Source organism: Cercospora kikuchii (assembly GCF_019650295.1).
Source record: "Cercospora kikuchii DNA, contig_00002, whole genome shotgun sequence".
In the NCBI taxonomy this organism is placed as follows: Eukaryota; Fungi; Ascomycota; class Dothideomycetes; order Mycosphaerellales; family Mycosphaerellaceae; genus Cercospora; species Cercospora kikuchii.
In genome coordinates, this window is record NW_025408583.1 from 3,724,879 (window position 1) to 3,749,992 (window position 25,114).

Genomic DNA, 25,114 nt, shown 5'->3' on the forward strand with positions numbered 1-25,114 from the left:
CACCCTATCGACCGTCACAGGCAACTGCGGCCCTGCCAGCGAGCCAGACTACGCGTCTGTGCGATTCTAAGACGGACTGACCGACGACGGCGATCACAGTCTCGTGCAAGAGCAGCGAACGACGAAAGTGAGGGGTGCATGAGAGCAGCAGAATGACCGACGCCCTCAACCAATTGCTGCACACCAGCATGGACATCACTCTGCTTCTGCGCTCCGCGTATCTGGGCCTATCGATACTGGTACACCCATGCGACGTGTATACGCAAAGACCAGCACCTTGCTGATCGGAGGTAGGTACTGGTGATCCACACCATTCCGCCGTTGCGGACGCGTTTCATGTCGTATGGAGCGCGTCAAGACCCTTCAAACATCGTGCAGAAAGCGAGCGGGTGTGAAGGTCGAAGTCATCCACTAGCAACTATGCTAGACCAGGTTGCAGCCATTTGTGTGCCACACAGCTGGTTCACGTCGTTCTATGCCGTCTCCGTCAGCTGCTCGTTGTATTGGGCTGCAGAACTGATCTTCAAAGGCCCAGCTCTTGCGGCTGCTTCTCAATTTCAAGTCATCCGGACGCGCTCCATGACGGTCAAGCAGGTCCAGGTGGTCTGGCTTATGATGTTTGTGCAAGGTAGTCGCAGACTTTTTGAATGTCTGAGCCTGTCAAAGCCGTCGCAGTCTCAGATGTGGGTGGGGCATTGGGTCCTTGGGATCTTGTTCTATGTCTGTACCAACGTTGCTGTTTGGATAGAGGGGACTTGTATGAACCCACAGTCCTCAGAGGATGCTTCTCATGCTGACGACTGCATAGCTGCGATTCAAAAGCATGAATTCTCATCACAAGACATAGTATTTTCGCCGCCCAGTTTCCGCACATTCGTAGGCTTTCTGGTCTTCATTCTGGCCTCTGGCTTTCAGCACGACTGTCATGCGTATCTGGCTTCGCTCAAGACTGGAGGACAGAGTACCAATGCATACCGTATGCCTGGTCATCCGGCGTGGAACGTATCGCTTACGCCGCACTATCTCGCCGAGTGTCTCATCTACTTGGCGATTGCAATAGTGGCAGCTCCAGCCGGTCATATCTTGAATGTGACGATGCTCTGCGCCTTGATTTTTGTTGCAGTCAACCTCGGTGTCACAGCTGACGGCACGAAGAAGTGGTATACGCAGAAGTTTGGGGCGGAGCAGACGCAAGGCAGAGCGAGGATGATACCGTTCATCTATTGAAGTCGGCATGCGATTTGCTTCTATGTCGTCCAAGAAATCGAACGTGCGCAGTTTTGCTCGCGGTTATTTTACTCAACAGTCGACATCAAATTCGAGCTTTCGACTCTCATGAAGCGCTCCGTGCAAGACGCGAAGATCAGAGGAGTCGTCGATGCTACGGATCTATCGCGCTGCTCAGCGTCCAAGCCGCCCGGGACATTAGCGACTGTCATGCGACTCGCTCACAAAGATCACAAGTACAGATGATCGATTCTCCTCAAACTTGACATTGAGCGTGCTCGCCTGGGGAGAGAGAGAGCGCAAAGGTCGCCCCAGTTCGCTCGACGCAAAGATAAAGCTTTCACTCGGGCATTGTGGATAGGATCAAGACGGACTGCGGTTGTCGGACACAGAGCAAATGAATATAATCTTGAGGGCTTGCGCGACTCCAGACGTTCTTGACACAGTTCGGTCGTATTGACCGGTTGCATAGTGTGCAGCAGTATCTTCCAATATCAATAGCCACATGGATGCACAATCTGCCGAATATGTTGTGCGCATTCTTATTAATACACGGTGAGTCGACGTGATTTGGCACGTGAAAGCGGGCCGGCTCTGTGTCACCTAGCAAACAATCATATGCGCCATGTGAAGCCGGCGTTGTCGCGCGAGAGAGCGACAGACTTTTTCAATGTCACATTCCTAAAACATCGCACAGCCGACACGGGCAGTCACCACCGGTGCATAATGCCAGAGCAACGTGGGATTAGCATTTCCCTCCAGAGCCAATACGATGCTCTGAGCCTGCCAGAATTTCCAGCACCGGTCCCGACTGCCACACCCAGCAACGAACTGTCGCCGCAGAACCTGCCAAATCATGAACCCAATCAGACCAGCATAGTCGAAGCATACACTCCAATATATCCTGGCTCACAGTTCTGGATCGTGTTCCGCTGCAGCCAGCCGGCTGAGGAAATTCGGTATTACTACTTCAAGCTGTTCCTGGGCGGCAGGTGCGTTCTTTCGTGGGGATGCGGAAAGAAGAATGGATGGCACGGCCGCGTCGGCTTCGGTATCTTCGAGAGCTCAGGGAATGATCTCGCTGGCTATCCACTCCTCGAGAAGAGGGCTTTTGTGTTCTCGAATATGCGCGAGGCAAATGAAGGAGGAAGTTTTGAGATCCGGGTGTATCGTGCAATCGGCAGGAAGAGGCAGGATCGGCCTATAAAGGTGTGGAAACAAGGCGCAGCATCGGAAGGTGTGCGAATGAACATTGTAAGCGCATTTTCCGAGATCATGATGTTGCTCTGATGGCTGACCATTGCGGTTCTTACAGGCAGGATACATGAAACCACAGGATCCTTGTCGCATGTACGCCTATGCGCTTCTGGATTCAGTGAACAAGCCGTGAGTACTGCCAATTGCATGATGTTGGATCATACCTTTCCAGAGAGTGCTGACCTGCGTTTGATGTCTCTAGTTATGCCACCTTCGTATACCACTGCCACTCTGGACAGCAGCTGCGAGAGCTGGGACTCGACATACCAGCAGAGTTTGATGTCGATGACATTATCAAAGCTTCTCCAAGTAAACGAGCGCCCCGGCAGACCAAGTCTACGACACCACCGCCAATTGCACGTCCAGTGTCGCCGCCGAGCACGCACACGGGAAAAGACTCTCTCGCTTTGCGCCGCGGCCGTCGATCTGTTTCGCCTTGCGTTGGCACTGCTGATGACGCTGGACCTGATCAGCCATCATCGACCAAAGAGCGGCGAGAACAGAGTGTAGATGGAGCACTGAGGGGTTTGACACTCTCGCAGGCTGGAGGACCTGATGAGATCAAGACCGAAGCACGTCTCTCGCGGACTGGCACTTCATTCGGCCGCTTCAGGAGCATGGCCGGACGTTGGAAGCGAAGAAGTGGTACGGGTGAGCAGGAAGTGCTACTGTACGACGGAACCCATTGAGTGAAGTCGTAGTATCCATTGAGGCTCTGATGCGTTGAGTCGAACAAAGGGAGATGGTCAACTCGAATTCTAAAAATAGACGCATGGCCACGACTTCTCCAACTTCGTCGTCTCCAACACGCTGACAGGTGCTCACACCCGGCATTCAACCTTCTGACTTCGCTGTCCGATGCCACAAATTTTGCGCCATGGCATGTAATGACCAAATGCTCCAACGCTAATGGACCAATATTGCGACCAAGATGTACAAATTTGTTGATCTCACCAAAGAGCAGCAGCACGAGCGGAGGGAGTTGCTGGACTTTTATGGACTCACTGCTCAGTGCTCGGTCATATTACCGCTTTTTGCCATTGGCGTCCTCCACGTGGTCTCTCTGAGTCGGAAATGGTGGCCACGAGGAACGGTTGAAACGCCTGCATCGCCGTACGTGAAGGCAGCACGCGAGGCAAAGGGCTTCACGGTTGCCGGTGTTCGGAATAGATGGCGTCGGGTATGTCACACAAACACCATTCGATTTATTGTACCTTATGAACAGACTATGCTCAGACTGGCTTCGAATAAATTAGTAACTAACCTGATCGATGCTAGGCTGCATGGTGGAGTGGTGATCCATTGCATGTTTTTGGCTACCATGTTGGCACCAAAGGAGAAATCCTTTGGGGAACGGTCTGGACGGCGTGGCTTCTGGTATTGACGTTTCTGGACACTGGAGATGGTTGGTGATATTGTAACAGCCTCGATGAGGAGCATTCAACTGACATGATAACGAATAGACTACCTCCATCTCACCAAAAGATTCGGCGCTGTAGGCGGATCGCAGCTTCCATTCCACTACCTGCTATCGATGAAATCACCTTGGGCTCCTCTACAGATCTTGACCGGATCCTCCGAGGCCACTTTGCTGTCCGCCCATCAGATACTTGGACGAATTATCGTCGGTTTCTTTTGGGCTCACGTTGCGCTCTACGTGAACTTCTACGTCGTCAAGTCATTACTGCTCGCCAAACTCCAAAAGTTCTTCATCATATGTGGCATCATCGCTATCATCAGCTTCACGACTCTCTCGACCACTGCGCTGAAAGTTGTTCGGGATAAAAGCTATCGGATTTTCTACATTACGCATGTGTCTCTTGCCACATGTCTGCTGCCGTTACTTTACTGGCATGTCCATCATATTCGGCCGTTCGTCTACGAGACTGTTTTCATATACTTGGTCAATGTTGTGCTTCGTTTCTTTGCGACTCGTAAGCACGCTGGAACAATTCGACAGGTCAAAGATGCTGGCCTCGTGGAAATAAACCTACCGTTAAGTGCGGGGGCAATGAAATGGCATCCCGGACAACACGCATATGTATCTCTCGCCGGAAATCCCTTCTTGCGGACTTTCAAGACGAATCCGTTCACTTGCGCTTCGATCCCAGCCATCGACAACAAACTTCGATTCGTAGCTCGGATACTTGATGGGAACACAGCGAAACTCGCCAAAGCCGACAAGGAGACGCAAATTTTCTCAGTCGAAGGACCTTATGGTCTCGCTAGCCACGCAGACAGGCTTCTTGGATATGATCGAGTGTTGTTCGTCGCGGGAGGTGTAGGCGCCACATTTGTGGCGCCGCTCTACAGGCAGTTGCTCTCAGACCTTTCCCCGAGCAAAGGCAGTCATCGAAGGCAGAGGGTCAGCTTCGTGTGGGCGGCCAGAACGCTTTCTGAAGTCGCATGGGCTCTGCCTGAAGATGTGAAGGAGAGAGATGGATTTACGGAGAGATTGACAGTTCATCTCAGCCGACAAAGCGATGGCCAGATCGAAGACAGCTCTTTCGCGCTTGCCAACGATGATGATGATGAAGGACCTGGCGAAGAAGGTATCGAGATGGAGGAGCAGAAGAAGCTGTTGCACGAGGGCACCGACGAAGATGGCTCGAAGCCTGGCCTGCCAGCGCAAGGGCTTCAAATCCGCAACGGTCGTCCCAATCTGGTCACGGTCGTCGATCAGGTATTCATGCAAAGCAGTACGGAGAGAGTCGCGGTCGTTGTGTGTGGTCCCCGTCAACTAAGTCAAAGTCTGCGCATACAGGTTGCAAGATGGGTAAGGAAGGGCAGAGATGTCTGGTACTGGGACGAGGCATTTGCGCTTTAGATCGGATGTAGTCGAAGTGACTTGTCCATCGTGACGGCATATGTGACGGATATGTCTTTACGCCGACATGAGCAGCTTTCATCTCGTTCCGCGTAAGAGGCCAATACTAGCCACATACCCTTAGTAGGGTAGATGATTTGGCCAACGTCAGATCCAAGATGATTTCTGCTACGATCCTTCTCATCGTGAATAATCAACGGCCGCTCGGAAGTGAGCACCTTGGAGCATCCGTTGCTGTGCCAAGATTGTTGCGCCATAGTCGATGGCCGAGCACACTGCCGCCATTTCGCTTTGCGAGGGCGAGTACGGCCGTTGTTAGCCTATCTCCTTGCGCCGAGGGTACAGCGGTCGATGTACAGGCATGGCGCGAGCTCTTGTACGGACTCGGAAGTGCTATCAGGTGCTAAATGTCAACGTGCCTGAGCGAGTGGTAGTGTTGAGTCGGGTCCCACACGACTCTGCCCGATGCATACCAGGAAGCACGCAAGACTTCGGCAACACTGGATGGCATGACGTGGGTGCTGCATCGACGAACTCGGCCGCGGGTCGTTTGGGAGAGTCGAGGAGAAACACGTGTCTCAAGTCACAGGGCACGGATGTGGGAGACCCTCGCAGTGGAGATCGCAGTCTTGGAAGCTCGATTTTAGAACAGCCGCGCCTTGCTCGCCGGGCTCCTGCGCGCAACGAGAGATGGTGGAATGCTGCCCCTCATGCGGCTCGAAGTGGGAGAGGGGCATGCATAGAGTGCGCGAGCAACAAATGCACCGACAACCGACGAGCTACGGCAGTAACTTAGTGCTGTGGAGACCCGCCAGCGCGAACAGGTGGGAAGGCGCGCGACAATCAATGCGGTACAATCGGGAAGCGGAGGCTGCAAGAGATAATTTGGATAAGTGAGTATCAGGTGTGTGAGTCCAGCGTCCAGATTGGGACTGCGTGGAGATTAGAAACGGAACGGTCTTCAGTCGTGTGGTGCACGCTGGCAGCAGAAACACGACGCGTCAGATGATGGATTAGTCGACACGGACGCGGAAAGTTGGCTGATGATGAGATGAGGTGCCTACCTGTGATTGCGCCCATCATGGCCATGTGGCCCGACGAGTGACACTCGATTGGGTGGAGTCATGAGTGCGAGCGAGCAACAGCGGCGGTCGGTTCCTCGACGCCTCACAGCCTGGCCTGCCTCCACGCCTACATACTACTCGGCCGTGACTCTCTTTCTCTCCCACACAACCCACGGACACTCGCACAACGCACCGCCGAAATACTCGTCTGTTGCCCCGTCTGTTGCTCCGCCGTCTCCTGCTCCCTCGCATCGCATCGCGCTCCCTTCGACGCGCAGCCCCCATCGGCCTCCGACTCTCGGCGCAGCAGCAGCAGCAGCGACACCAGCTCGAGCGACTCGCCACGACGCGCTCGACCTCGCTCGCACCAGCTTTCTTGCTCTGTCAAGTGAGTCCCATCGTGTCGCGTGCCATCTGCGAAAACACCCTTCGTTGTTTCCGCTGTGGTTCGCGCTGCCCGACGCCTTATCTGCACTCTCCCACCCGTCGCATACTGATCAGCCCGCGCGTGCAGGAAAGCTACATCCGACCCAGCGACCACGCTCATGGCTTCCGCACCACCCGCAGCGATGGCTTCGGCCTCGCAGACTCCTTCCGCCAGCATCCCCATCATGCGCGACACCAGCGACATCTCTGGCACCGCCTTCTTCGAGAAGCGTGCCAACACGCTCCTGACTCCTCCGAGCTCCATCAGTCCGGAGTTGGCAGCTCGCCCTGTTAATGCCGGCGCACTCTCTCCGCCACCAATCAACATTGAGCACGATACGGATATGCAGGACGATGTGGGCAGCCTCCCCAGCGGCGGCATTCCTTTGAGCCGGGGAGCGCTCTCCAGCCTCGACGGCGCGGTCGCCATCACGCCTAGCATGCTCGCCCAGCACCACCTCCCAGCAATCCTGTTGAACCAGGGACCGCGTCCCATTCGTCAGGTCATGGGCGAACTGAATCACACTGTACCTGGCTTCTCTCGCATTCCTCCTGCCAAGGCCCGGCGCATCGTGGTCGCCGCTTTGGAGAGCAGAGATGGAGGTGGAGTCGACGGAAGTGTCGCCTTCAGCAAGACAGGATGGGGACGGTGGGATGCGCACATCAAGGGCTCCTCGCGCGACTCTGGAATCGGCTCTTTCAACGAAGGCAACCTCTCGCCTCCACGCAGCGAGCACGGAAGCTACGCCGCATCTCACAACGACTCTGCTGTCCATGTTCCGGCCGGTCATATGCAAGCTAGACGCAGGGAACAATTCTCAGGCGGCAGCTGGACCGCGTCCAGCATTCAAGAGGAGAACGAGTTCGACATGGACATGGATCCCATTGAAGAGGCGGCCGACAAGATGTCCCTCGACGGTTTGTCGAGCGATTCTTCTGACACGAACGACGGCGAAACCGACAACGAGGACTGGACGGCACTCGGCCTCGAGACGATGCGGAAGGCTTCATTGCCCACTCCCAACGCCCCGATCCAAAACTACCGAAAGGTCTCCGTTCCCTATACTGGACGCTACGCTCGGACTGGCATTCGAGGCCCACCACCAATGAATCCTGCCCGTAAGATGCATTCTTCTTCTGTTCCCGTTGGAAACGGCATGCGCGCCATGCGTACTGCTGTGCAGTCTCCGGCCGAGCGTGATGCAGTCGCCGCCTTAATGAGTATGGGCAGCATGTAAAGATTGCTTTCCTGGAGTTTTTGGCGTTGTCACGGACCTCCTCCCCTCTCCCACTCTACCTCACGATCTCCTGTTTACGAACGACACTGGGCACCAGTCTTCCTGTTCAAGTGCTGACGGAAGAACCTGGATTGACATGGGTGGCGTTCTCCTCTCTCTCACCCTCACCTTCTCGGAAGATACCCATTTTTGCTTGCATTGTTTCTTGGGATACAGACCCACGGACGATGATCCCGTTCCTACCGACGTCAAGCGCTGACGCCTCGGTTTCTGGCGACGATCACGCTCGTTTGCTGGCATCTCTCTACCATACCACATGGACTGACGACCAACACATTCAACAGGCCAAGTAAGCCTTTCACGACCAACATTTACTTTCTACATCAGTCGGTGTCTAGCGACGAAAGTCAAAGGGCCACTGCTTACTCATACACATTCACATTCACATATTATGAACGAGCTTGATCTATTCTGGAGAAGCGATGACAATCTTGAGCTCGCGAAACGATGCTAGAGCTCGATGGAGTAACTCCGATTGGTTTTGTTCATTTGCGCAGTTGAGTCGCTGAAGAAGGAGGAGGCTATATTGGCGGACTTCAACACACGCTCGCAATGCGTTTGATTTTGAAAGAAAAGAAAAATCGAGGCTCTCTGACTCCGGCGCTGCGGCCGGCATGCGTCTCATTCATTTGAGCACGCGCGAGCTATTAGTCGTAGCAGAGATAGTTGGCCGTTTGTAGATTCAGTTGCATTCGCGACTTAATTCAATGGTCATACGCCTCACATGCAAATTCACGCCCAGATTACCTCGACGTGACGTTTGTCCTTGGCCCAGCCAGCTGTTGGCGCCCTATGAAACAGGTTGATGACGATTTCTCGTACTTGTTGACAAGCTGGGATTGACTGCTAATGTATTCTTGTGCTACACGCTCTATGTAGGCATCACCATGATATCTTCAAGCTGCAATGCATGCTCAAGAGAGCAATTGCTGGAAGTGAGCGGACTGGCGGAGTAACTACTGCTTGATGACGCAGGTCTGAGAGCTCAGGAACTCAAAACACCCGACCTCCTCAAGTTGCTCGTCCAGCAACCCTGCTCACCGACATTCTGTTGCAATTGAGGAGAGTTGTATACGTTTGAAGAGAGAGTAAAAGAGTAATTCAAGATGCCGTCGCTACTGCAATATGCTAATGTAAGTAAGCTTAACGGCAGCTTTCCCGTGTGTACTCTCGAGAGCTCCGAGCTAACTATATGGCGTTTGTAGACATACCACGCATACGTTTTCGGTCCGTTATCCTGATGCCGTAGTTGCGGTGTGCCTGCGACTTGTTGTCCCTGGGTCGGCTGACTGACTTCCTCATCAGGGACAAGCTTCTGGTACTTTCTCAGAGGCATTGTCCGCGTGATTGATCCAGCGACTGTAGGCCACATTTTGAGCAAATGAGAGCAGAGATGTTGAGCGATTGGCTGACACCCCACAGGTGTGTGGCTGGTTTCGTCCTCCGATTCAAGGAGCGGTAGAACCTAATGGTGAGTTGTTGCTTCGTTGGCCTATTGCATGCGTGACGCTGACCGCTTAGATCTGGAACTCTATACCACGCGAACAGACGCCTTCGGCCTTTTGGCACTGGCAGCTATCCTCCTGGCCGTTTCTGATGCTGTGCCTCTGCCGGCCGGTCTCACGGGTTCGTCCTTGTCTGATTATGCACCAGTGAGCTACAAGAAGCCGTATGCGAGGGCGGTGGTGCTCATCACTATCCTCCATCATGTGGCCACGGGATTTGGTGCTTGGTCCCACTGGAGATACGCGTCGCACCATACTGTTGCCATGGATATCGGAGTGTATGGAAACATTGGATTGGTGGTATTGGGTCTCGCGGCTCTTGCGTACGGGCTCGAAGATCGAAGCGGAGTCAAGGAACAGCTCAAGAAAGCTTGAGGACTTCGTCGCGCGTGGTTGACGTTTAACCTGGAAGAGGTGTGTCGGATGAATGGTCGAGTACAATGTAGGCTTGGATGCCATAATTGGGCTTGCGGACGAAGCTTAGGTCTACGCCCTGCAACTCGCACTCTGCCATGCTGTCACACTCATAGCATCCCGATTCCACGTGTACACAATCGATGCCGCGCATCGAGGCTCTGTAGTGTTGAACGTAGTCATGGTGATACTTTCCATATCAAACAATCTCTTCAGCCATAGCTCTCCAGCTCAATCTTCGTGATGTATTGTCCAGGCACAACCACAAGACCAACGAATCTTTTCTTCATGTCCAGCTTGAGCTTACCCTCACTGCCCAATTTCTCATGTTCCATCGCGGCACGTTGTATGTCAGATTCGGTAGGATGACGGTACTCGTGGGTCATGGCGAGAATGAGGTTGCGTTCGTTGTCTGTGCACTTCATTTGGCCAACGAACATGCGGCCGTCGGAGGTGTGGACGTGCAGCGTTCGATTGAGCGTTTGCGTGAGGTATGCGCGTGGGTCTTCGATTTCGTCGGCCATGTTGCCTGCCAATGCTTGGGCATGCAGGATGTGTGTGGCCGATGAGGCTGTCTGCAGAACATTGAGTTTGAGGTCAGAATTCTGGCGAGGCAAGCAACACGAGCTTTTCGAACGCATGTGCGGAGCCGCTTCCGTTTCTGTCACATTTGCACTCACACGAGGGGGAAACACACTCGAAATCACTGGAGATTCTGTTGCCAATGGGCGATGGATACGTTAAACATCACAGGGTCTATGAAGTCTAGACAATAGAGCCCAAACATGCCATTTTCGCGGATACCATTCCCTAAGCGATCAACCTCATAGCGGCGCTACTCTGAACTCGAACTCCAAGACACTCCATATTCAATATCTAAAGGAAAACCTCCAGATTGAGCTCGAGTGTTGATGTTGGGAATGGAAGCTCGAAGTTCTTGAGCACAGCAGGATGCAGAATACCAAAGGTGCCAATGCGCTGCGCCTTCTTGCCTGCAAGTTGGAGGTAAATGGCTGCTGAGTGGCCGGCAAGGTAGGTCGGGTCTGTCATGTAGCATTAGCGAATTGCTCAGCTGAACAACAGCTTGATATTACTCACCATCAACTTCTTCAATCCAGTATCCTTGCAGCGCCTCATTCTTCAGGCCGTCTTCTCTTGTAATGAAAGCTGATCTCAGCATAGTCATGACGCGGTCGAGCAGACCGTGTACCTGCTCGAAACCGCTTGACTTTCCATACCATGCAGCTGCAAAGTGGCGTTCGTTCCGGCTTCGTCGCTCCAGAGTGTCATCTTTGAAGCACACGTCCGCAACCTCAAAGATTTTCATTGGCACTGCATGGCGCCTGTTCTCCCTGATTGTCTTCAGCAGACCAGGTACCAGGGATGTGCGCACGATTTGATATTCTGCAGTCTTTGGGTTTGCAAGTCTCACTGCACGGCTGTCGTCCTTCTGATTTAGCCATGCGTAGTTCTCATCGTGACTGCATAGAATGAGAGGCATGACTTCACTCCATCCTGCCATAGCTGACTCCAGACGCACGATGTCCGCGAGCTTGTTGACCGGCAGAGCAGCTGCTACCGAAGATGAAGATGCTGGGAAAGATTTGGGCAGGTTGTTGAAGCCATATGCAATGGCCGCATCCTCCATGATATCTGCCTGGTGGAGTACATCCGCGCGCGTGATTGGAATGTCGACATCCAATAGATCTTGGTCTTCTGCAGATGGGCGAGCATCGTAGGCCATTTTCTTCAGTAGGTCACTCAGGGACTCTCGCGATTCATTGAGACCGCAGACCGAGTTGATGAAAGAGGCTGATGCTTGGGCCTTTCGAGGTTGCAAGCTGGGCGTTTGCCGCGTACGGCCGTTGTGTTCTGATACGATCTGGACAGGCTCAATCGTGAAGGGCTCGCTGCAGTATTCCGAGAACATGGCGCATAGAACGTGATTGACAAGTTCGAGCTTGGTCTCGTCAGTGGCAGTGATATCGATGAACACGTTCTTGGTATCGAGCGTGATCTTAGAGTGGTTGCTGTTGATGATGGGTGGCATGGAAAGAACTGTTCGGTTCTTGTCGTAGATAATCGGGTAGACTGGAGAGTCACGGATGATGTGCAAGTAACGGGACAAGTGCTTGTCCTTTTCGAAGAAATCCATTTGTTCCCTGCCCGTCATGACCTTCGTCTGGTTGAGGGGCGCGAACTTGATCTCGTCTGGAGGTAGAGCTTCGTAGGAGAATGGGCCTTCAATAGTGTCGAGGTCGTGGGTGCCAATAGACACCAGGGTCCGCTGACGCGCGAGGTTCTGGTGTAACTTGTCCTGTAAAGCGATGAAAGAGTCGTAGCGCGCCTTGTCGAACTTGATGCCGCGAAGGATGGCACATGAGAAGAAAGGTCGTATCTGCTCGGTCTCCTTCGTGATGTTCACGGTGAGGAGCTTTCCATCCTTTGGCGGAGCAAGTGTGAACTTGGGCATTGGCTGCCGGCCCAAGAAGACATTCAGGGCCAGGGCAATGCCCTCGAAGCAGAGCATGTCATAGCGGTTTGCAGGAATCTCGATTTTCAATTGCGGGCGCTCTTCAACGCCATCGACTATGGGTCGTTTGCTCTCCGAGGTGTCCTCGTCGAGCTCGATGCCGAAATCGAAGCACAGTTGGTCGAATTCCTCTTTGGTGTATGTTTTGGGATCTTTGCCAATGGCTCGGTAGAAGTCCTCCTTGTCGACTCCGATGGTAGGCATTATGCTGCTTCTCAAAGGCCGTCTGGCTGGATTGCGATGAGCTGCAGCAGGCGAGTGGGTGTGAGTTGGGTCAGGCTCGCAGTGCGGCAGTGAGGTGACTCTTTGGCATTAAATTTGGAGCGCCACATTTCGATTCAGCCACATCACAGCAGCTTTGCGATGAAACGGGCTACATCATTCGAACAACACTGCGCGCCATTTCCACCCCTCTCACCACCACCGCCGACCACCACACGCGACCGACCGCCCTCGCATTGCATTTGGTACGTACGTGTCTCTCCGCCCTCGCCGGCCCTCCAGTCGCTCTTTCTCCCGCGCGGCTGGCCGTGTTCCTGCATGGACGTGTTCGCCAAAACCTTGTCTTCACCTGCGCCCTCCCCTCCGCCGCATTGCTCTGCTCTGCTCGCGACCGCTACGTTGCAGGAGCTCCACCGACGCAGCGACGGTGAGCTGACGGACCACAGCGCGAAGCTCTGTTGAGATCGCCGCCTCATACCCACCGATCCAGCCCCGCCTCGATTCGACCTTGCGCGCCTACAACAACAATCCCTAGCCTGACGCTGCATGTAAAGGCCACACGCCCGGCCATCCGTTCCTTACCACCCCACGATCCTGCAGACTAGAGACCGATTATGGAGGAGCAGAGCGCGCAGGATGAGCTGTACCCAATCGCCGTGCTCATTGATGAGCTCAAGGTATGAGACAAGGACATCTACCCGGCCCTCGGGCACCGGGCATCTGTGCTGATCAAGGCTGAGAACAGCACGACGATGTTTTGTTGCGCTTGAACGCCATTCGGAGGCTGTCCACCATCGCACTGGCACTGGGCCCAGAGCGCACAAGGGACGAGTTGATCCCATTCCTGGATGGTACGCGAGCTACTCCCTCACGAGCCTTCACCGTGCACACGAGAGTACTAACGGTTGTGCCAGAGTCTGTGGAAGACGAAGACGAGGTCTTGACTGCCCTGGGAGATGAGCTGGGCAATTTCGTTGAGTATGTTGGAGGGCCAGAGCATGGGCACGTGCTCCTTTCACCGCTCGAGAATTTGGCCACGATCGAAGAGCCACTCGTGCGAGACAAGGTGAGAAATTCCGAGCAGGCATGTACGAGACGTGAAGCTGATTTTCCAACTCAGGCCGTTGAATCACTTAACAAGATCTGCGAGCACTTGTCTCAGCAACAAGTTGAGCAGTACTTCATACCCCTTACCATCCGCCTCTCGAAAGCCGACTGGTTCACGTCAAAGATTTCGGCGACGGGTCTTTACAACACTCCTTACCAACATGCTACACCTGCGTCGCAAGAAGGCCTCCGGCAGCAATTCTCTCAGCTCGTGCACGACGACACCCCTATGGTCCGAAGACAGGCGGCTAACAACCTCGCCAAGTTCGTCAAGAGCATGCCGGCAGCCGTTGTGATTGAGGACATGATTCCTCTCTTCCAGCATTTGGCAGGAGACGACCAAGATAGCGTGCGACTGCTCACCGTGGACGTACTCATTGCGATTGCGGAGGCCGTGCCTAAGGAGCAGCAGAGCAGTCATGGAGTCCTTCTTACCGCATTGCGCAGTTTGTTTGAAGACAAGAGTTGGAGAGTGCGCTACATGGTCGCCGACCGATTCGAGAAGGTAGCGAAGGCAGTCGACGATGAGGTGATCGCCAGAGATCTCGTCCCAGCATTCGTCAGACTGCTCAAAGACAACGAGGCTGAAGTGAGGAGTGCAATAGCTGGTCAAATACCAGGTACGTGGGCTTATGCGCTGCTTTGTGGACGAAAGACTGATGTACATGCGTAGGTTTCTGCCAGCTCGTGGATCGCCAGGCACTCTTGCGGGACATCATGCCGGCAATCGAGGATCTGGTCTCTGACTCTTCGCAACACGTTCGCGCAGCATTCGGCAACCAGATTAGTGGCCTGGCGCCGATCCTGGGCAAGCAAGAAACTACAGAGCACCTCCTGCCGATGCTTCTTCAGATGCTGAAGGATGACTTCCCAGATGTCCGACTCAACATCATCTCAAAACTGGAGCAGGTCAACAATGTTATTGGCATTGAGCTCCTCTCGCAATCCCTACTGCCAGCCATCGTCCAATTGGCTGAGGACAAGCAGTGGCGGGTGCGACTGGCTATCATCCAATACGTGCCCCTTCTAGCCTCTCAATTGGGCGTCAAGTTCTTTGATGAGAAGCTGAGCAGTTTGTGCATGTCCTGGCTGGGAGACACCGTCTTCAGCATTCGAGAAGCCAGTACGCAAAACCTCAAGAAGCTGACCGAAGTGTTTGGCGTCGAATGGGCAAGCGAGGCTATCGTGCCGAAGGTGGCCGCGATGGCGGAGCATCCCAACTACCTCTATCACATGACGACTTGTTTTGCTGTCTCTGTAAGTTGGGCATATCTCTTTGCAGCCGCTGTACTTGAACTAACCCTGCACTCAGATCTTGGCACCCGCGCTATCTCTTCCGGTCGTGGCCGAATCAGTCTTGCCTATTCTGCAAGCTCTCGTCAACGATCCGATTCCCAACATCCGATTCAACGTCGCCAAATCATACGCCGTCCTCATTGACGTTCTCAAACGTCTTCCGGACTCTCCGACTGCCACCATTGTCGAGTTAGAGAAGCAGGGGGAGACAAACTTCCCCGGCTCTCAACGAGGACAGCAGCTCATCAGAGAGGAGGTCATGCCACCTCTCGAGAAGCTGATGCAGGATGATGATGTTGATGTGCGGTATTTCGCAACGACGGCAAGCAAGGCGTGGACGGACACGGAAAATGCTATGGAAACCTAAAGTGCGGATTCTTGGCGCTTTACGATGGGATAGATTTTGACGAATGGAAAGATGGGACAGCTCACAGCACTCTCCAATGCAGAAATCTGGGGGCAGGCCGCTTCGCGACCCTGCTGTGCTAATGACCTTCCGACCGAGGGCAATGTGATGGGATCAGCTAGATTTATAGGTTGTCTGGCTGTGTTGCATGACTTGATTGCATGCAAGGCATCGCTTGGGTCTGGGCTGATAAAAATGATACCGAGCGAACTTTACCACAGTGTTTTAACCCCGCTGTTCACGTCGAGCGTGTCTAGGTTGGCTATAGCTCTGTCCGGCCATGTTATGCAGGCTGAAGTGAATCTCCTCAACTTGACCCCTTCGCACTAATCCGCGTTAGACATCCTTCCAGTAATCGCCACAATTGGTCCTTTTCGAGCGATCGAGGAATCCTCACGCCGGCAGTACCTTTGGACAACAATGTAGCAATCGTCCGCCCGCATTGTGACTCGCTCGACCGTATCTCATCGGATGATCCATGCAGACCTTCTGTAATGACTGCGATTGCGTAACGCTCGCCGTCATTGTCATGGAACAAGTCTTTGAAAACAATGGCCGCAACGGCCAACGGGTCGTGTACCGGAGGTCCTTGCGTCAACCCGAATACCTCTGCGTAAGTTTTGGCAAAGAACGTTAGAATCTCATGAAACAGCTTTCGAGGTAACGAGACTTCGTTGCAGGCTGCAGCTTGTCTCTCATCGAAGCCGTACAGCATACCCTGCTGCACCTCCTCCGTGGCGAGGAATTGGTGCGTGAGATCGAGAGGGATTAATGTAGTCTTCTTCGACAAGATCTCGTTGGAGAAGATGGATCTAGCCGATTCCTAAGAAGTCGACGATTTAGCAACAAGATCGAGAGTACTATTTCTAAAAATAGGGGCGATAAGTACGCACCGGATCAATATAGATGTTGAACTCTGCAAAAGGTGTCCAATTCCCAGGTCTATCTTCCTTACCATGCACTATACCCATTGGTGCATCACTAAAGCCACCACCGATCGCCCCACCCATGATAGACAAGCCAGCAACGTGCTCTGCAAGATCAGGATGGACAGCAAAAAGTAAAGCGATGTTCGTGCAAGCACCCGTTGCGACGACGTATGCGGTTCCAGCAGGCTGAGCGATTAGAGCTCGATACATGGCATCCACTGCTGTCAAATCTGTCCTCGCAGGCACTGTCGGCACAGGCAGACATGTCGTTCCATCGAGTCCAGATTCTCCATGGATGTCGGCAGCAGCAGCAGGAGTGCGGCAGAATGGCTTCGAGGCACCGATGTAAACGGGAACATCCTCGCGGTCAGTAGCCTTCAAGATAGCACGGGTGTTGTATGTGGTGTTATTGAGAGAGGCATTCCCATGGATTGTGCTGATGCCCAGGAGGTTTATGGAAGGATGTTGTGCGGACAACAGAATGGCCAAAGCATCGTCGTGCCCAGTGTCGCAGTCTAACCAAAGTGGTACAGTATCTTCTTTTGATGGTCCAGTCATGTCGGTATTTCACAATATCAATAAGAAGCTGTGTGGGTGGCAGGTACATATATTATGCAAGCATGCCTTTGGTGTTTTTCATCAATAAGAAAGTGTCAATCGACGGCGGAAAAAGTTGCCGAGACGGCCAAGCCGGTCTCGCCTACGTGTTCGGGTTAAGCTAGGGTTAGCTAGAGCTGCCAGAATGGCTGCATTCGTGCGTGCAACGTTTTACGTTAGTTACTAGGAAGTCAAGCCATAAGAGCATAAATCGAGGGGTAAACAGCAAATTTTGAATTGATTCGACGTGCTGTCTAGACAAGTACATAGAGAGCACATAACTGTGACAAATTAGCAAAGTCATGCCACGAAGGTTCTTTAGTAGATGGATACTGACCAAGCTCAGACCCAGGATCATGCTAATCCAAAACATGATATTGTTGAGGAGTTCGCGTTTTTTCACCCAGGGTATCTGCTGGGCCGCCGTGAGTGGAATTTGCAGCATCATGAGGAAGAAAGAGTAACCCCGGGCTTTCCTCGTTATAGACCCCATAACTGTGAGGGCCCACTGGTCAGAACAAGCTCAAAAGTAGTGAAAGAGCCCAGACTTACTCAGTTCGTGTGCAAGGGCACTGATCAGGAATGTGATAATTGTTGCCACCGACCTTGACAAATTCACACCACGACTCGCAAGATAGACGTGACGGTGGAAAAAGTGGTGTACTGGTTTGTTCCACTCCCTGCTGAACTCTAACCAGCTGGTTGAATTCCACCTTTGTAACCGTCAGTAACCACTACCAGATTTCATGTGATGCGATTGCCTACCAGTCGGAATAAAACTGCCTGTCGCCGAAACGTGTGAGTTCCGCGAAAGCCCCCAGCACGTACTCGAAAATGACGAGGAAGACCTTTGGAACAATTAGTAGCCACGACCAAAATTCGTGCGATGCGTCTCCTACCAGTAAAAATATGATCATGAACGGGAAAAGCAGACTGCTGACGGTCTCTGCAAAGATCAACGAGCTGTCGATCCAGTTTTGTGTTACTTGTAAACGAATAGCGGACTCATGCAGCACTGGCAGAATGAATTCCTCGGTAGTGACCGTGATGAGAAAAATGCACCCGAAAACTGCCAGAGTCTTGTAAAAGAGCTCCATGTATGATCGAGATGGAGTTCGTGGATACCTAGAGGACAGACGAAGGTAAGCGTGTGTCCAGGGCAAAATCCTTCGGTCTCATGATGGAATCGTGAGACGACCCGTCCAATAGCCTCATTCTGCTACCACAGACAACAAGAAAGAAGTCAGCAGTGAAACTTACTCCAATTCATAGCAGAGAGTTGGGCACATCAGATAAAACGCGAAATTCCCGAGGGTGAGGTTCTGCGGGTACGAAACGTTTCCCAGAGGCGATGTGAGCTCAGTGGCGAGATCTTCTCGGAGCTGCATGATGGAGGAATTGCGCTCAAGCTTTGCGTCTTCATCATCCTGATCGCTGGGCGCCGATTGGGTGTAGGCGTGAGGATACCGGACGGCAGCTGCGGTAGGTGTTTGCGGACTGATGGGCTCGTCCAATTCTCGCAGGCGCTGCAATGTGGTAGCCAGATGTCCATTGTAGAAGGCATAGGAATGGCCCTTCATGAACAAGGCCAGCGTGTGTAGAAGGAAGTACACTTGTGCTGTCCACGACCAGTCGCGAAAAGATGGCCAGCCCACCCAGAAACACAACCATATCACCTGGAGCACGCTCTGGACCACGATGCCTCCTCGATTCCACCTTAACGGGCCATGACTTCTCATGTATAGCAGGTTGAGGGGGAGAGCCAATGCGGTGCTGGCCGCCATTGAGGCATCGCTCAGGGCCAATTCGAACAGGTCTTTCGTGAACAAGGGCCACTGTTTGAAGTTGAGTAGCCTTCCAGTCTCCTTCAGATTCCGCAGCATGGATGTCAAAATCATGATCGCCAGCCCAATCCAAAAAAGTACGAAGAAGCCCCTGAAGTTGCTGTAGCTAGATTTGGGGTCGAAGTGTGACACGCGCTCTTCGTATTCGATGGAAGGGAATAGGCGCTGCTGCCTCGTCTTGCGACGAACATGTTTGCGGGCTGCAGAAGTGGCTTTCACAGACGGTGGAGCATCGTCTGGCGGAGCTGGTGTCCCTGGTCCGCTGATGTTTCCCGAGCCTGGCGTCAATCGATCAGAGGTGATCTCGTCGCTGAAGTCGCGGGTGAAGCGTGGGTCGAGTGTCTTGCGGGCTCGAGGCTGATGTAGCTGCGTGTCGCGGTAGCCATTTGCCTGTCCGTTCGCTTCATCGGTGGACATGGCGGCGTGTCGAAAGGAGATCAGTGGTGCTGAGAATTTGTGGTCGCACAGCGCGGAGAAAGAGGCGCGGTAGGCGACGTGGAAGCAGCAATTCAAGGCATGATGCTGAGCAGTCAAGTTTTCCTCGTGATGGAGCCAGATCAGCTGCCAGGCGCTGCACCGCGAGACGTCGTTTCTACGCCAAACAAAAACACGCGAGGCAAGAGCGAATGACGTGTGGCCGAACTGCGCATCGGAGGTGCACTCGCGCCAAGCCCCGCTAGTCGGCCTTCACTCATGCCGATCCGGCGCACTTTGGAGTATTTGCTATCGTTGTCGCTGTTGCAGCACAAAGTTGACGGACAGCCCTCTGCATCGCCCATCGACCATCGCAGCTCGCCCAACATGTCTCAGCAAGCCTTGAACAAGGTCAGTCACGCCACAACAACGCATGTGTCCTCCGCCGCCTGCTGACATGCGCTTTCACACAGATCGCACCCAACAGCCCATCGAGGCAAAAGCCCAATGAGACCGAGCAGCAGATCGCTACGGCGCTGTACGAGCTCGAGAGCAACATCCCCGACATGAAGGCTGCTCTCCGCCCTCTGCAGTTTGTCTCTGCCCGCGAGGTAAGCTGAGCAAAGGAAGAGAAGAGCACGACACGACACGTGCACAAGAGATGGATATGCAATGGACATGAAAGAGGAAGACATATATCCTCGATCCAACAACGAAGAGGCGGTGGGCACTGGGCAGCTTTCGCGCTGACACCAGGATTCTTACAGATCGAGGTTGGCCACGGACGCAAGGCCATTGTTATCTTCGTCCCAGTCCCTCTCCTCCAGGGATGGCACCGCTCTCAGCAGCGGTAAGTCTACTTCACTCGACTTTGCTCTGCAGTTTCTGACATATTGTAGCCTCACCCGTGAGCTCGAGAAGAAGTTCTCCGACCGCCACGTCCTCATCGTTGCCTCGCGCCGCATCTTGCCTCGCCCAAAGCGCAGCAACCGCAGCCGCACCAGCCAGACCCAGAAGCGCCCACGTTCGCGTACTCTGACTGCTGTGCACGACGCCATCCTTGCCGACCTCGTCTACCCTGTCGAGATTGTCGGAAAGCGTCTGCGCACCAAGGAGGACGGCTCCAAGGTTCTCAAGGTCATCCTCGACGAGAAGGAGCGTGGTGGTGTCGACTACCGCCTCGACACCTACTCTGAGGTCTACAAGCGTCTGACCGGCAAGGGTGTCAACTTCGAGTTCCCACAGGCCCCAGCTGAGTACTAGACGATTCACGGTCACGCATAGTCACTTGCCTACAGAAGGTCAGCCACCGAGAAACCGAGGGCTTACAAAAAGCATGGAGCTGAAAGGGCTCTGCAACGGCGCTGGATGGGCATGTAGCTATTTGGAGGCGTTTTGCAGATTGCACAGCAAAGACCTCGATCAAAATTTGACTCGCTGTCACCAATGATACCCAAGACGATTTCACATTACCAAGTTGTCTTCTAACTTTTATTGTGCTGCGGTATCTCTGTACACACATGCTGGCGGCTGCCCCTACCATACATACAACAACGATGTATCTCAATCACCATCTGGCTCTATCTGCATTGCCTTTTATGCCGTTCCCTCCGTCCGCTCGGGTATCTATCAGAAAGAGACGTCGTAAATCCAGCCGTTCACCACCTTGAGCGCATGATCGGATCAATCTATCATGTTGTGTCCCACGAAACGACCGTCGCCATGCAAATGCCAAATAATGTCAATAACAGAGGCTCAATCCTCGTTCTGCTTTTCCGGGTCACGTTTTCGTCACGCCGTCCATCATGCCGCCTGTGGAGTAGCGATTGCTGGTGACTTCGCCCTCTCCACATCGTCGTCCGAGTCGTCAACAACCAGACACCAAGGGTGGTCTAGAACAGCTTGGATCCCAATTCGTCGCTCCACGTCCCGGTCCAGCATTTTGCGAATGAGATCAATGCAATCTTCACTCATCACGTACGGCACTCGCAGGTCATGGTCCATAATCTCGTCGATGCTATAGAAGGGATTCTCCTTGTACACGATGGTATACAGGAGAATCCCCAATGCCCAGACATCCTGCTCTTTGCCTCTGTACGGTAGACCGCGGAGGACTTCAGGAGCCGCGTAATCTGAAGTCAAGTCAGTGGTATGCAATGTGATCGAACTTGCAGGGGTATCACATACCTATCGTGCCAACAAAGACATCAAATGGCCCAGATTTGATGTAAGCGGCACTGCCAAAATCCACGAGTTTGACGCTGCCCTCCCCGTCCAAGATAACGTTCTCATCCTTGATGTCCCGGTGCACCACCTTGGCGTTGACATGTAAATGGCGCAGTGCCTCGGCGACTTGCTTGAAGATTTTCCGGCATTCTCTCTCTTCCATCGTTACTCGCAGTTCAATGTAGTCAAAAAGATCCATTCCTGGGAGTCCGTGAGGTACCATCTCGATATAATAATTGATATCGTCCTCGAAGAAGTCGGCCATTTCAACAATGTTCGGATGCTGCATCCCTTCCTTTCGCAAATAGTCCAGCACATGGATTTCCAATGGCACCGTTCCAAGTCTCCGATCTCTGTGCCATGTGTCGACGAGAATGCGTCGCTTGGTAACATATTTGATCACCATCTTCTTCGCTGCAGGTTTCTTGTAACGTGCGAGCTTCACCTGCCCATATGCACCCTGACCCATCTCCTCAAGTATGGTGAAATCGTCGATGCGTTTCTTGGATATGAGTTTCACGCCCGCTTCGATCAGGTCAGGCGAAGGATGTTCATACGGCTCGGAAGCATCGGTCCCGTTTACAGTGGCGCTTTTGTTGTCGTCAACTGCTACAGCAGCCGAAGTTTCCACTTTTTGACTTGTGTCCTGCCCAGCCGCTGGACTAGAAGTCACTTCATCCTCAAGTTGTCTTAAACCTGGTGCTGGCTGACGTGGTGGAGTGCCAGGCCGACTCATAACCGCCGTGACAGGACCTGTACCGTGATTCACAGCATGGAGCTGCCGACTGTAAGTGATCCAGAGGGCATACACAACCTCGCTACCATGGAATGACGGAGTGCTTTCGTCTTCCACGACTGTTTCATTGTAAATGGGGTCCCGGTCTGACTTCACGACCCGCATCTGCACATCAATCATGATCTCAGCACCGTCTCTGTGTTTCGCGGGCAGGCCACTGGGGCGTAGGAAGATTGCGGCGGCATCCGCTGAGCCCTCTCTCAGGGCGAGCAAAGCACGGGCTCTCCTAAAACTATGTTCTGGGATCACAATCCCGTCGACCAAAGCGATTTGATCCTCATCAGTCATTACACGAAGGGTCTTGTCAAAACCAGGAATGAGTTCATTGATCGGAAGCCCATCTGGGCTGGCGTGACCAAAGAGCGCCGCAGAGAAGACGGTGTTCGAGCTGCTCACTCGCATCGTCTGCGGGTTGACCACAATTATTCCCGCAATGTGAGGGAAACTAGAAATGCGGAACACATTCTCGCTCGGCTGTTGGTCGATAGTCACCGGAATATTGATCGAGTTGCTCGTTCGGGCCGTGAATCTCCGTATTCGCGCAATCGCGTCGTAGTCGATAGCGCCGGTATTTGTGCCGGCAACCTTCGGCCAAGCCGGTATCAGGCGTGTCACGTCCATCCCATTTCGCACTCGGTCTAGCCCAAAGATGGCTTCCAAATCGCCGCTTCCACGGAGGACAAGTCCGATTTCGTCCACAGTGAGCATGGCAACGTCTTCTGCTATCTCCTCCAGAACCCAAATGAGATTACTGCCTTTCTCCTTGACCCAGAGTGAGGCACTGCCTGTTGAACCATTCATTTTCCGGATGGGGACCACATCGCCGCAGAGCAAGACACCCCTGCTCTTGTTGGCAGGATGATAATTGTCTTTGGTGGGTGCTGATGTCCCGTTGGACGTCTTGGCCCGTCGAGGCTGCTGCCTGGAAGGAGGCTTTGATAGAAGTTTGGCTGTGATGCCATTACCCATTGCCGCAAGACTGTTACTTGGAGTGGCCTTACCAGGTGAAGGGACTTGAAGCTTTGCCTGCTTCGGGACTGTTCCCGAATCTGGATTCTTCAACTTTTCTTCCAGCCAGCCTCGACGATCCTCTTTTATGACCTCCATGATACCCAATTTCCTGACCTCTGCTCTCCCGACGCCGAATACCAAGCACGCCAAGTCATTTGCTGCGGTTATCGTCCATGGCGCCTTAGCTTCGGTGGTGAATATAGCCTGCGCTGGAGCGTTTCTGTGCCCATGGGGGGCACGTTCTGTGACTGTCGTGCTAGATCGTACAGGTGCTTGTGAGACAATCGGTGCACGTGCTTCCGGAGCGCGGTATGGTCGTGCCATGGCCTCACTCAGTTTGTGTTGCAGTGAGTAACCGGCGGTATCTGTATACGTACGTTTTAGAGACGGTTTATGGGGACGTCGCGTAGGCAGGCTGGGCATGAAGTCCTCGTCGTCCGCTGTGGAAGTCCGCAGCAGATTGAGTTGCTCGGGGCTTTCTTCACTTTCTTTTACGGGAACCAGTTCATGGTGCGGAACTGTCGCAGCTGAATCGTCCCGTACTACCACCGAGCTGCTAGTCATGCTCGTGGGACTTTCTGTTTCATTTTCGGGAGCGAAGAAGCTCTTCTCAAACACATTCTCATTGACCAAATGCGCAGGGCCAGTGAGTGGCCCAGTATCGATGCCAAGATTCGAGGCATTGAGCGATGTCGAATTGATGGCATTCGCTCTCTGCAATAGCTCCATCATGCTGAGAAGCTCCTCGTCGCCTGCTAATCGAGCTTGTGCACTCGCTATCCGAGGTGACGTTGAGGCCCACGCAAGCTTCTCGCGCATGAAATCAATGCTGCGTTTTAGCACATTCTGTCGATTGTGCAACGATTCGGTGCTCTGGTGAGCAAAGGAGAAGGAATGGAGTGACTCTGAGGGAAATCGGGTAAGGTCTTCGCCGAAAGCTATGGTCGGTGATGTTGGTCCAAATTTGTCTGCAGCGAAGGACGACTTTCGGGAGGCAGCAGGACTTGGTAGGACTGGCGAGTGTGGAGCCAAGTTGGGCGACGAAGGAACTCTACTGATCGATTGAGGATTCTGCCGTATCCTCCTCAAGCCCGTGTCGCGCTCCGAACCGAGTATGGGTGACCTGTGACATGCACAACGTCAGCCAAAATCCTCATGTGTGACATGGCCTGCTCGACCGGTGGGCCAGCTCGTTTGTCGACCGCAATCTGACCACCTTGCCCGCTACTTTGCATGCTGCCACCGCGACTCTCTAATCTTATGGACACCTCCAGGTGGGAGAACGCACCTCGTGTCGTAGGGATCCGCAACAGTACCCTCGATTGATAGCCTCTTCAGGGCCTCGGAATTGTCGACGTGCAGGCTGGCGGTGGAACTGCTCTTGGAAACGGTGGCACGGTTCTTGGGGACGTGGAGGGCGGGGGGTCGCTGCGTGCTGGGCGGCTCGAGGATGGCAGGTTGATCGCTGTTGGTTGTTGCTACAAGCATTGCCCATCGGTCAGCATGTGCGTTTGTGTGGCATGTGCGCACGCGTATGCGTGCGCAGGAAGCCGGTGGCTGCCTTCCTGGACGAGTCACAGCATCAGGCGGAGGGGAAGGGTGCGGAAGGCCGGTGTAGGGGGAGGGTTACCGAAGCCATTGTCGTCGTTGATCGAGCCCTGCTCCTGCGGCGACATTGCGCTCCTCGCTGCCCCGACGCTGGCCTCAGCACGCAC

General features: G+C 53.6%; 12 protein-coding genes across 14 annotated transcripts; 7 read left to right on the forward strand and 5 right to left on the reverse strand.

Annotated features, from left to right (window-relative positions):
- Positions 1-188: 188 nt before the first annotated feature.
- On the forward strand, positions 189-1,227 carry CKM354_000368900 (uncharacterized protein; the record flags this gene model as incomplete). Its single annotated transcript, XM_044798898.1, has 3 exons — positions 189-239; positions 295-757; positions 809-1,227. The coding sequence occupies 3 exons, from the start codon at positions 189-191 to the stop codon at positions 1,225-1,227; spliced, it is 933 nt and encodes a 310-aa protein (XP_044654833.1).
- Positions 1,228-1,953: 726 nt separating this feature from the next.
- On the forward strand, positions 1,954-3,173 carry CKM354_000369000 (uncharacterized protein; the record flags this gene model as incomplete). Its single annotated transcript, XM_044798899.1, has 3 exons — positions 1,954-2,481; positions 2,543-2,613; positions 2,687-3,173. 3 exons carry the CDS (start codon positions 1,954-1,956, stop codon positions 3,171-3,173), a joined length of 1,086 nt encoding a protein of 361 aa, XP_044654834.1.
- Positions 3,174-3,415: 242 nt separating this feature from the next.
- Positions 3,416-5,311, forward strand: CKM354_000369100 (uncharacterized protein; the record flags this gene model as incomplete). Its single annotated transcript, XM_044798900.1, has 3 exons — positions 3,416-3,664; positions 3,763-3,889; positions 3,948-5,311. The coding sequence occupies 3 exons, from the start codon at positions 3,416-3,418 to the stop codon at positions 5,309-5,311; spliced, it is 1,740 nt and encodes a 579-aa protein (XP_044654835.1).
- A 1,609-nt stretch (positions 5,312-6,920) lies between these two features.
- On the forward strand, positions 6,921-8,039 carry CKM354_000369200 (uncharacterized protein; the record flags this gene model as incomplete). 3 transcript variants are annotated; one of them, XM_044798901.1, is made up of 1 exon in its annotated part: positions 6,921-8,039. In XM_044798901.1, the coding sequence occupies one exon, from the start codon at positions 6,921-6,923 to the stop codon at positions 8,037-8,039; it is 1,119 nt and encodes a 372-aa protein (XP_044654836.1). The 3 variants fall into 3 exon arrangements, with proteins under 3 accessions (XP_044654836.1, XP_044654837.1, XP_044654838.1); XM_044798902.1 differs by having other exon boundaries at positions 6,945-8,039; XM_044798903.1 differs by having other exon boundaries at positions 7,707-8,039.
- Positions 8,040-9,205: 1,166 nt separating this feature from the next.
- Positions 9,206-9,979, forward strand: CKM354_000369300 (uncharacterized protein; the record flags this gene model as incomplete). Its single annotated transcript, XM_044798904.1, has 5 exons — positions 9,206-9,232; positions 9,305-9,326; positions 9,405-9,460; positions 9,522-9,570; positions 9,621-9,979. The coding sequence occupies 5 exons, from the start codon at positions 9,206-9,208 to the stop codon at positions 9,977-9,979; spliced, it is 513 nt and encodes a 170-aa protein (XP_044654839.1).
- A 251-nt stretch (positions 9,980-10,230) lies between these two features.
- Positions 10,231-10,542, reverse strand: CKM354_000369400 (uncharacterized protein; the record flags this gene model as incomplete). The annotated part of the gene is made up of 1 exon (XM_044798905.1): positions 10,231-10,542. The coding sequence occupies one exon, from the start codon at positions 10,540-10,542 to the stop codon at positions 10,231-10,233; it is 312 nt and encodes a 103-aa protein (XP_044654840.1).
- Positions 10,543-10,894: 352 nt separating this feature from the next.
- Positions 10,895-12,755, reverse strand: CKM354_000369500 (uncharacterized protein; the record flags this gene model as incomplete). The annotated part of the gene is made up of 2 exons (XM_044798906.1): positions 10,895-11,061; positions 11,117-12,755. The coding sequence occupies 2 exons, from the start codon at positions 12,753-12,755 to the stop codon at positions 10,895-10,897; spliced, it is 1,806 nt and encodes a 601-aa protein (XP_044654841.1).
- A 632-nt stretch (positions 12,756-13,387) lies between these two features.
- On the forward strand, positions 13,388-15,543 carry CKM354_000369600 (protein phosphatase 2A structural subunit TPD3; the record flags this gene model as incomplete). Its single annotated transcript, XM_044798907.1, has 6 exons — positions 13,388-13,450; positions 13,519-13,624; positions 13,688-13,839; positions 13,894-14,500; positions 14,554-15,137; positions 15,193-15,543. 6 exons carry the CDS (start codon positions 13,388-13,390, stop codon positions 15,541-15,543), a joined length of 1,863 nt encoding a protein of 620 aa, XP_044654842.1.
- A 346-nt stretch (positions 15,544-15,889) lies between these two features.
- On the reverse strand, positions 15,890-17,069 carry CKM354_000369700 (uncharacterized protein; the record flags this gene model as incomplete). The annotated part of the gene is made up of 2 exons (XM_044798908.1): positions 15,890-16,405; positions 16,476-17,069. The coding sequence occupies 2 exons, from the start codon at positions 17,067-17,069 to the stop codon at positions 15,890-15,892; spliced, it is 1,110 nt and encodes a 369-aa protein (XP_044654843.1).
- A 293-nt stretch (positions 17,070-17,362) lies between these two features.
- Positions 17,363-19,369, reverse strand: CKM354_000369800 (uncharacterized protein; the record flags this gene model as incomplete). The annotated part of the gene is made up of 6 exons (XM_044798909.1): positions 17,363-17,389; positions 17,446-17,603; positions 17,661-17,821; positions 17,874-17,956; positions 18,008-18,233; positions 18,369-19,369. 6 exons carry the CDS (start codon positions 19,367-19,369, stop codon positions 17,363-17,365), a joined length of 1,656 nt encoding a protein of 551 aa, XP_044654844.1.
- A 384-nt stretch (positions 19,370-19,753) lies between these two features.
- Positions 19,754-20,629, forward strand: CKM354_000369900 (uncharacterized protein; the record flags this gene model as incomplete). Its single annotated transcript, XM_044798910.1, has 4 exons — positions 19,754-19,777; positions 19,840-19,977; positions 20,134-20,216; positions 20,266-20,629. The coding sequence occupies 4 exons, from the start codon at positions 19,754-19,756 to the stop codon at positions 20,627-20,629; spliced, it is 609 nt and encodes a 202-aa protein (XP_044654845.1).
- A 540-nt stretch (positions 20,630-21,169) lies between these two features.
- CKM354_000370000 (uncharacterized protein) lies at positions 21,170-25,075 on the reverse strand (the record flags this gene model as incomplete). The annotated part of the gene is made up of 4 exons (XM_044798911.1): positions 21,170-21,498; positions 21,554-24,522; positions 24,688-24,877; positions 25,030-25,075. 4 exons carry the CDS (start codon positions 25,073-25,075, stop codon positions 21,170-21,172), a joined length of 3,534 nt encoding a protein of 1,177 aa, XP_044654846.1.
- Between the last annotated feature and the right edge of the window lie 39 nt (positions 25,076-25,114).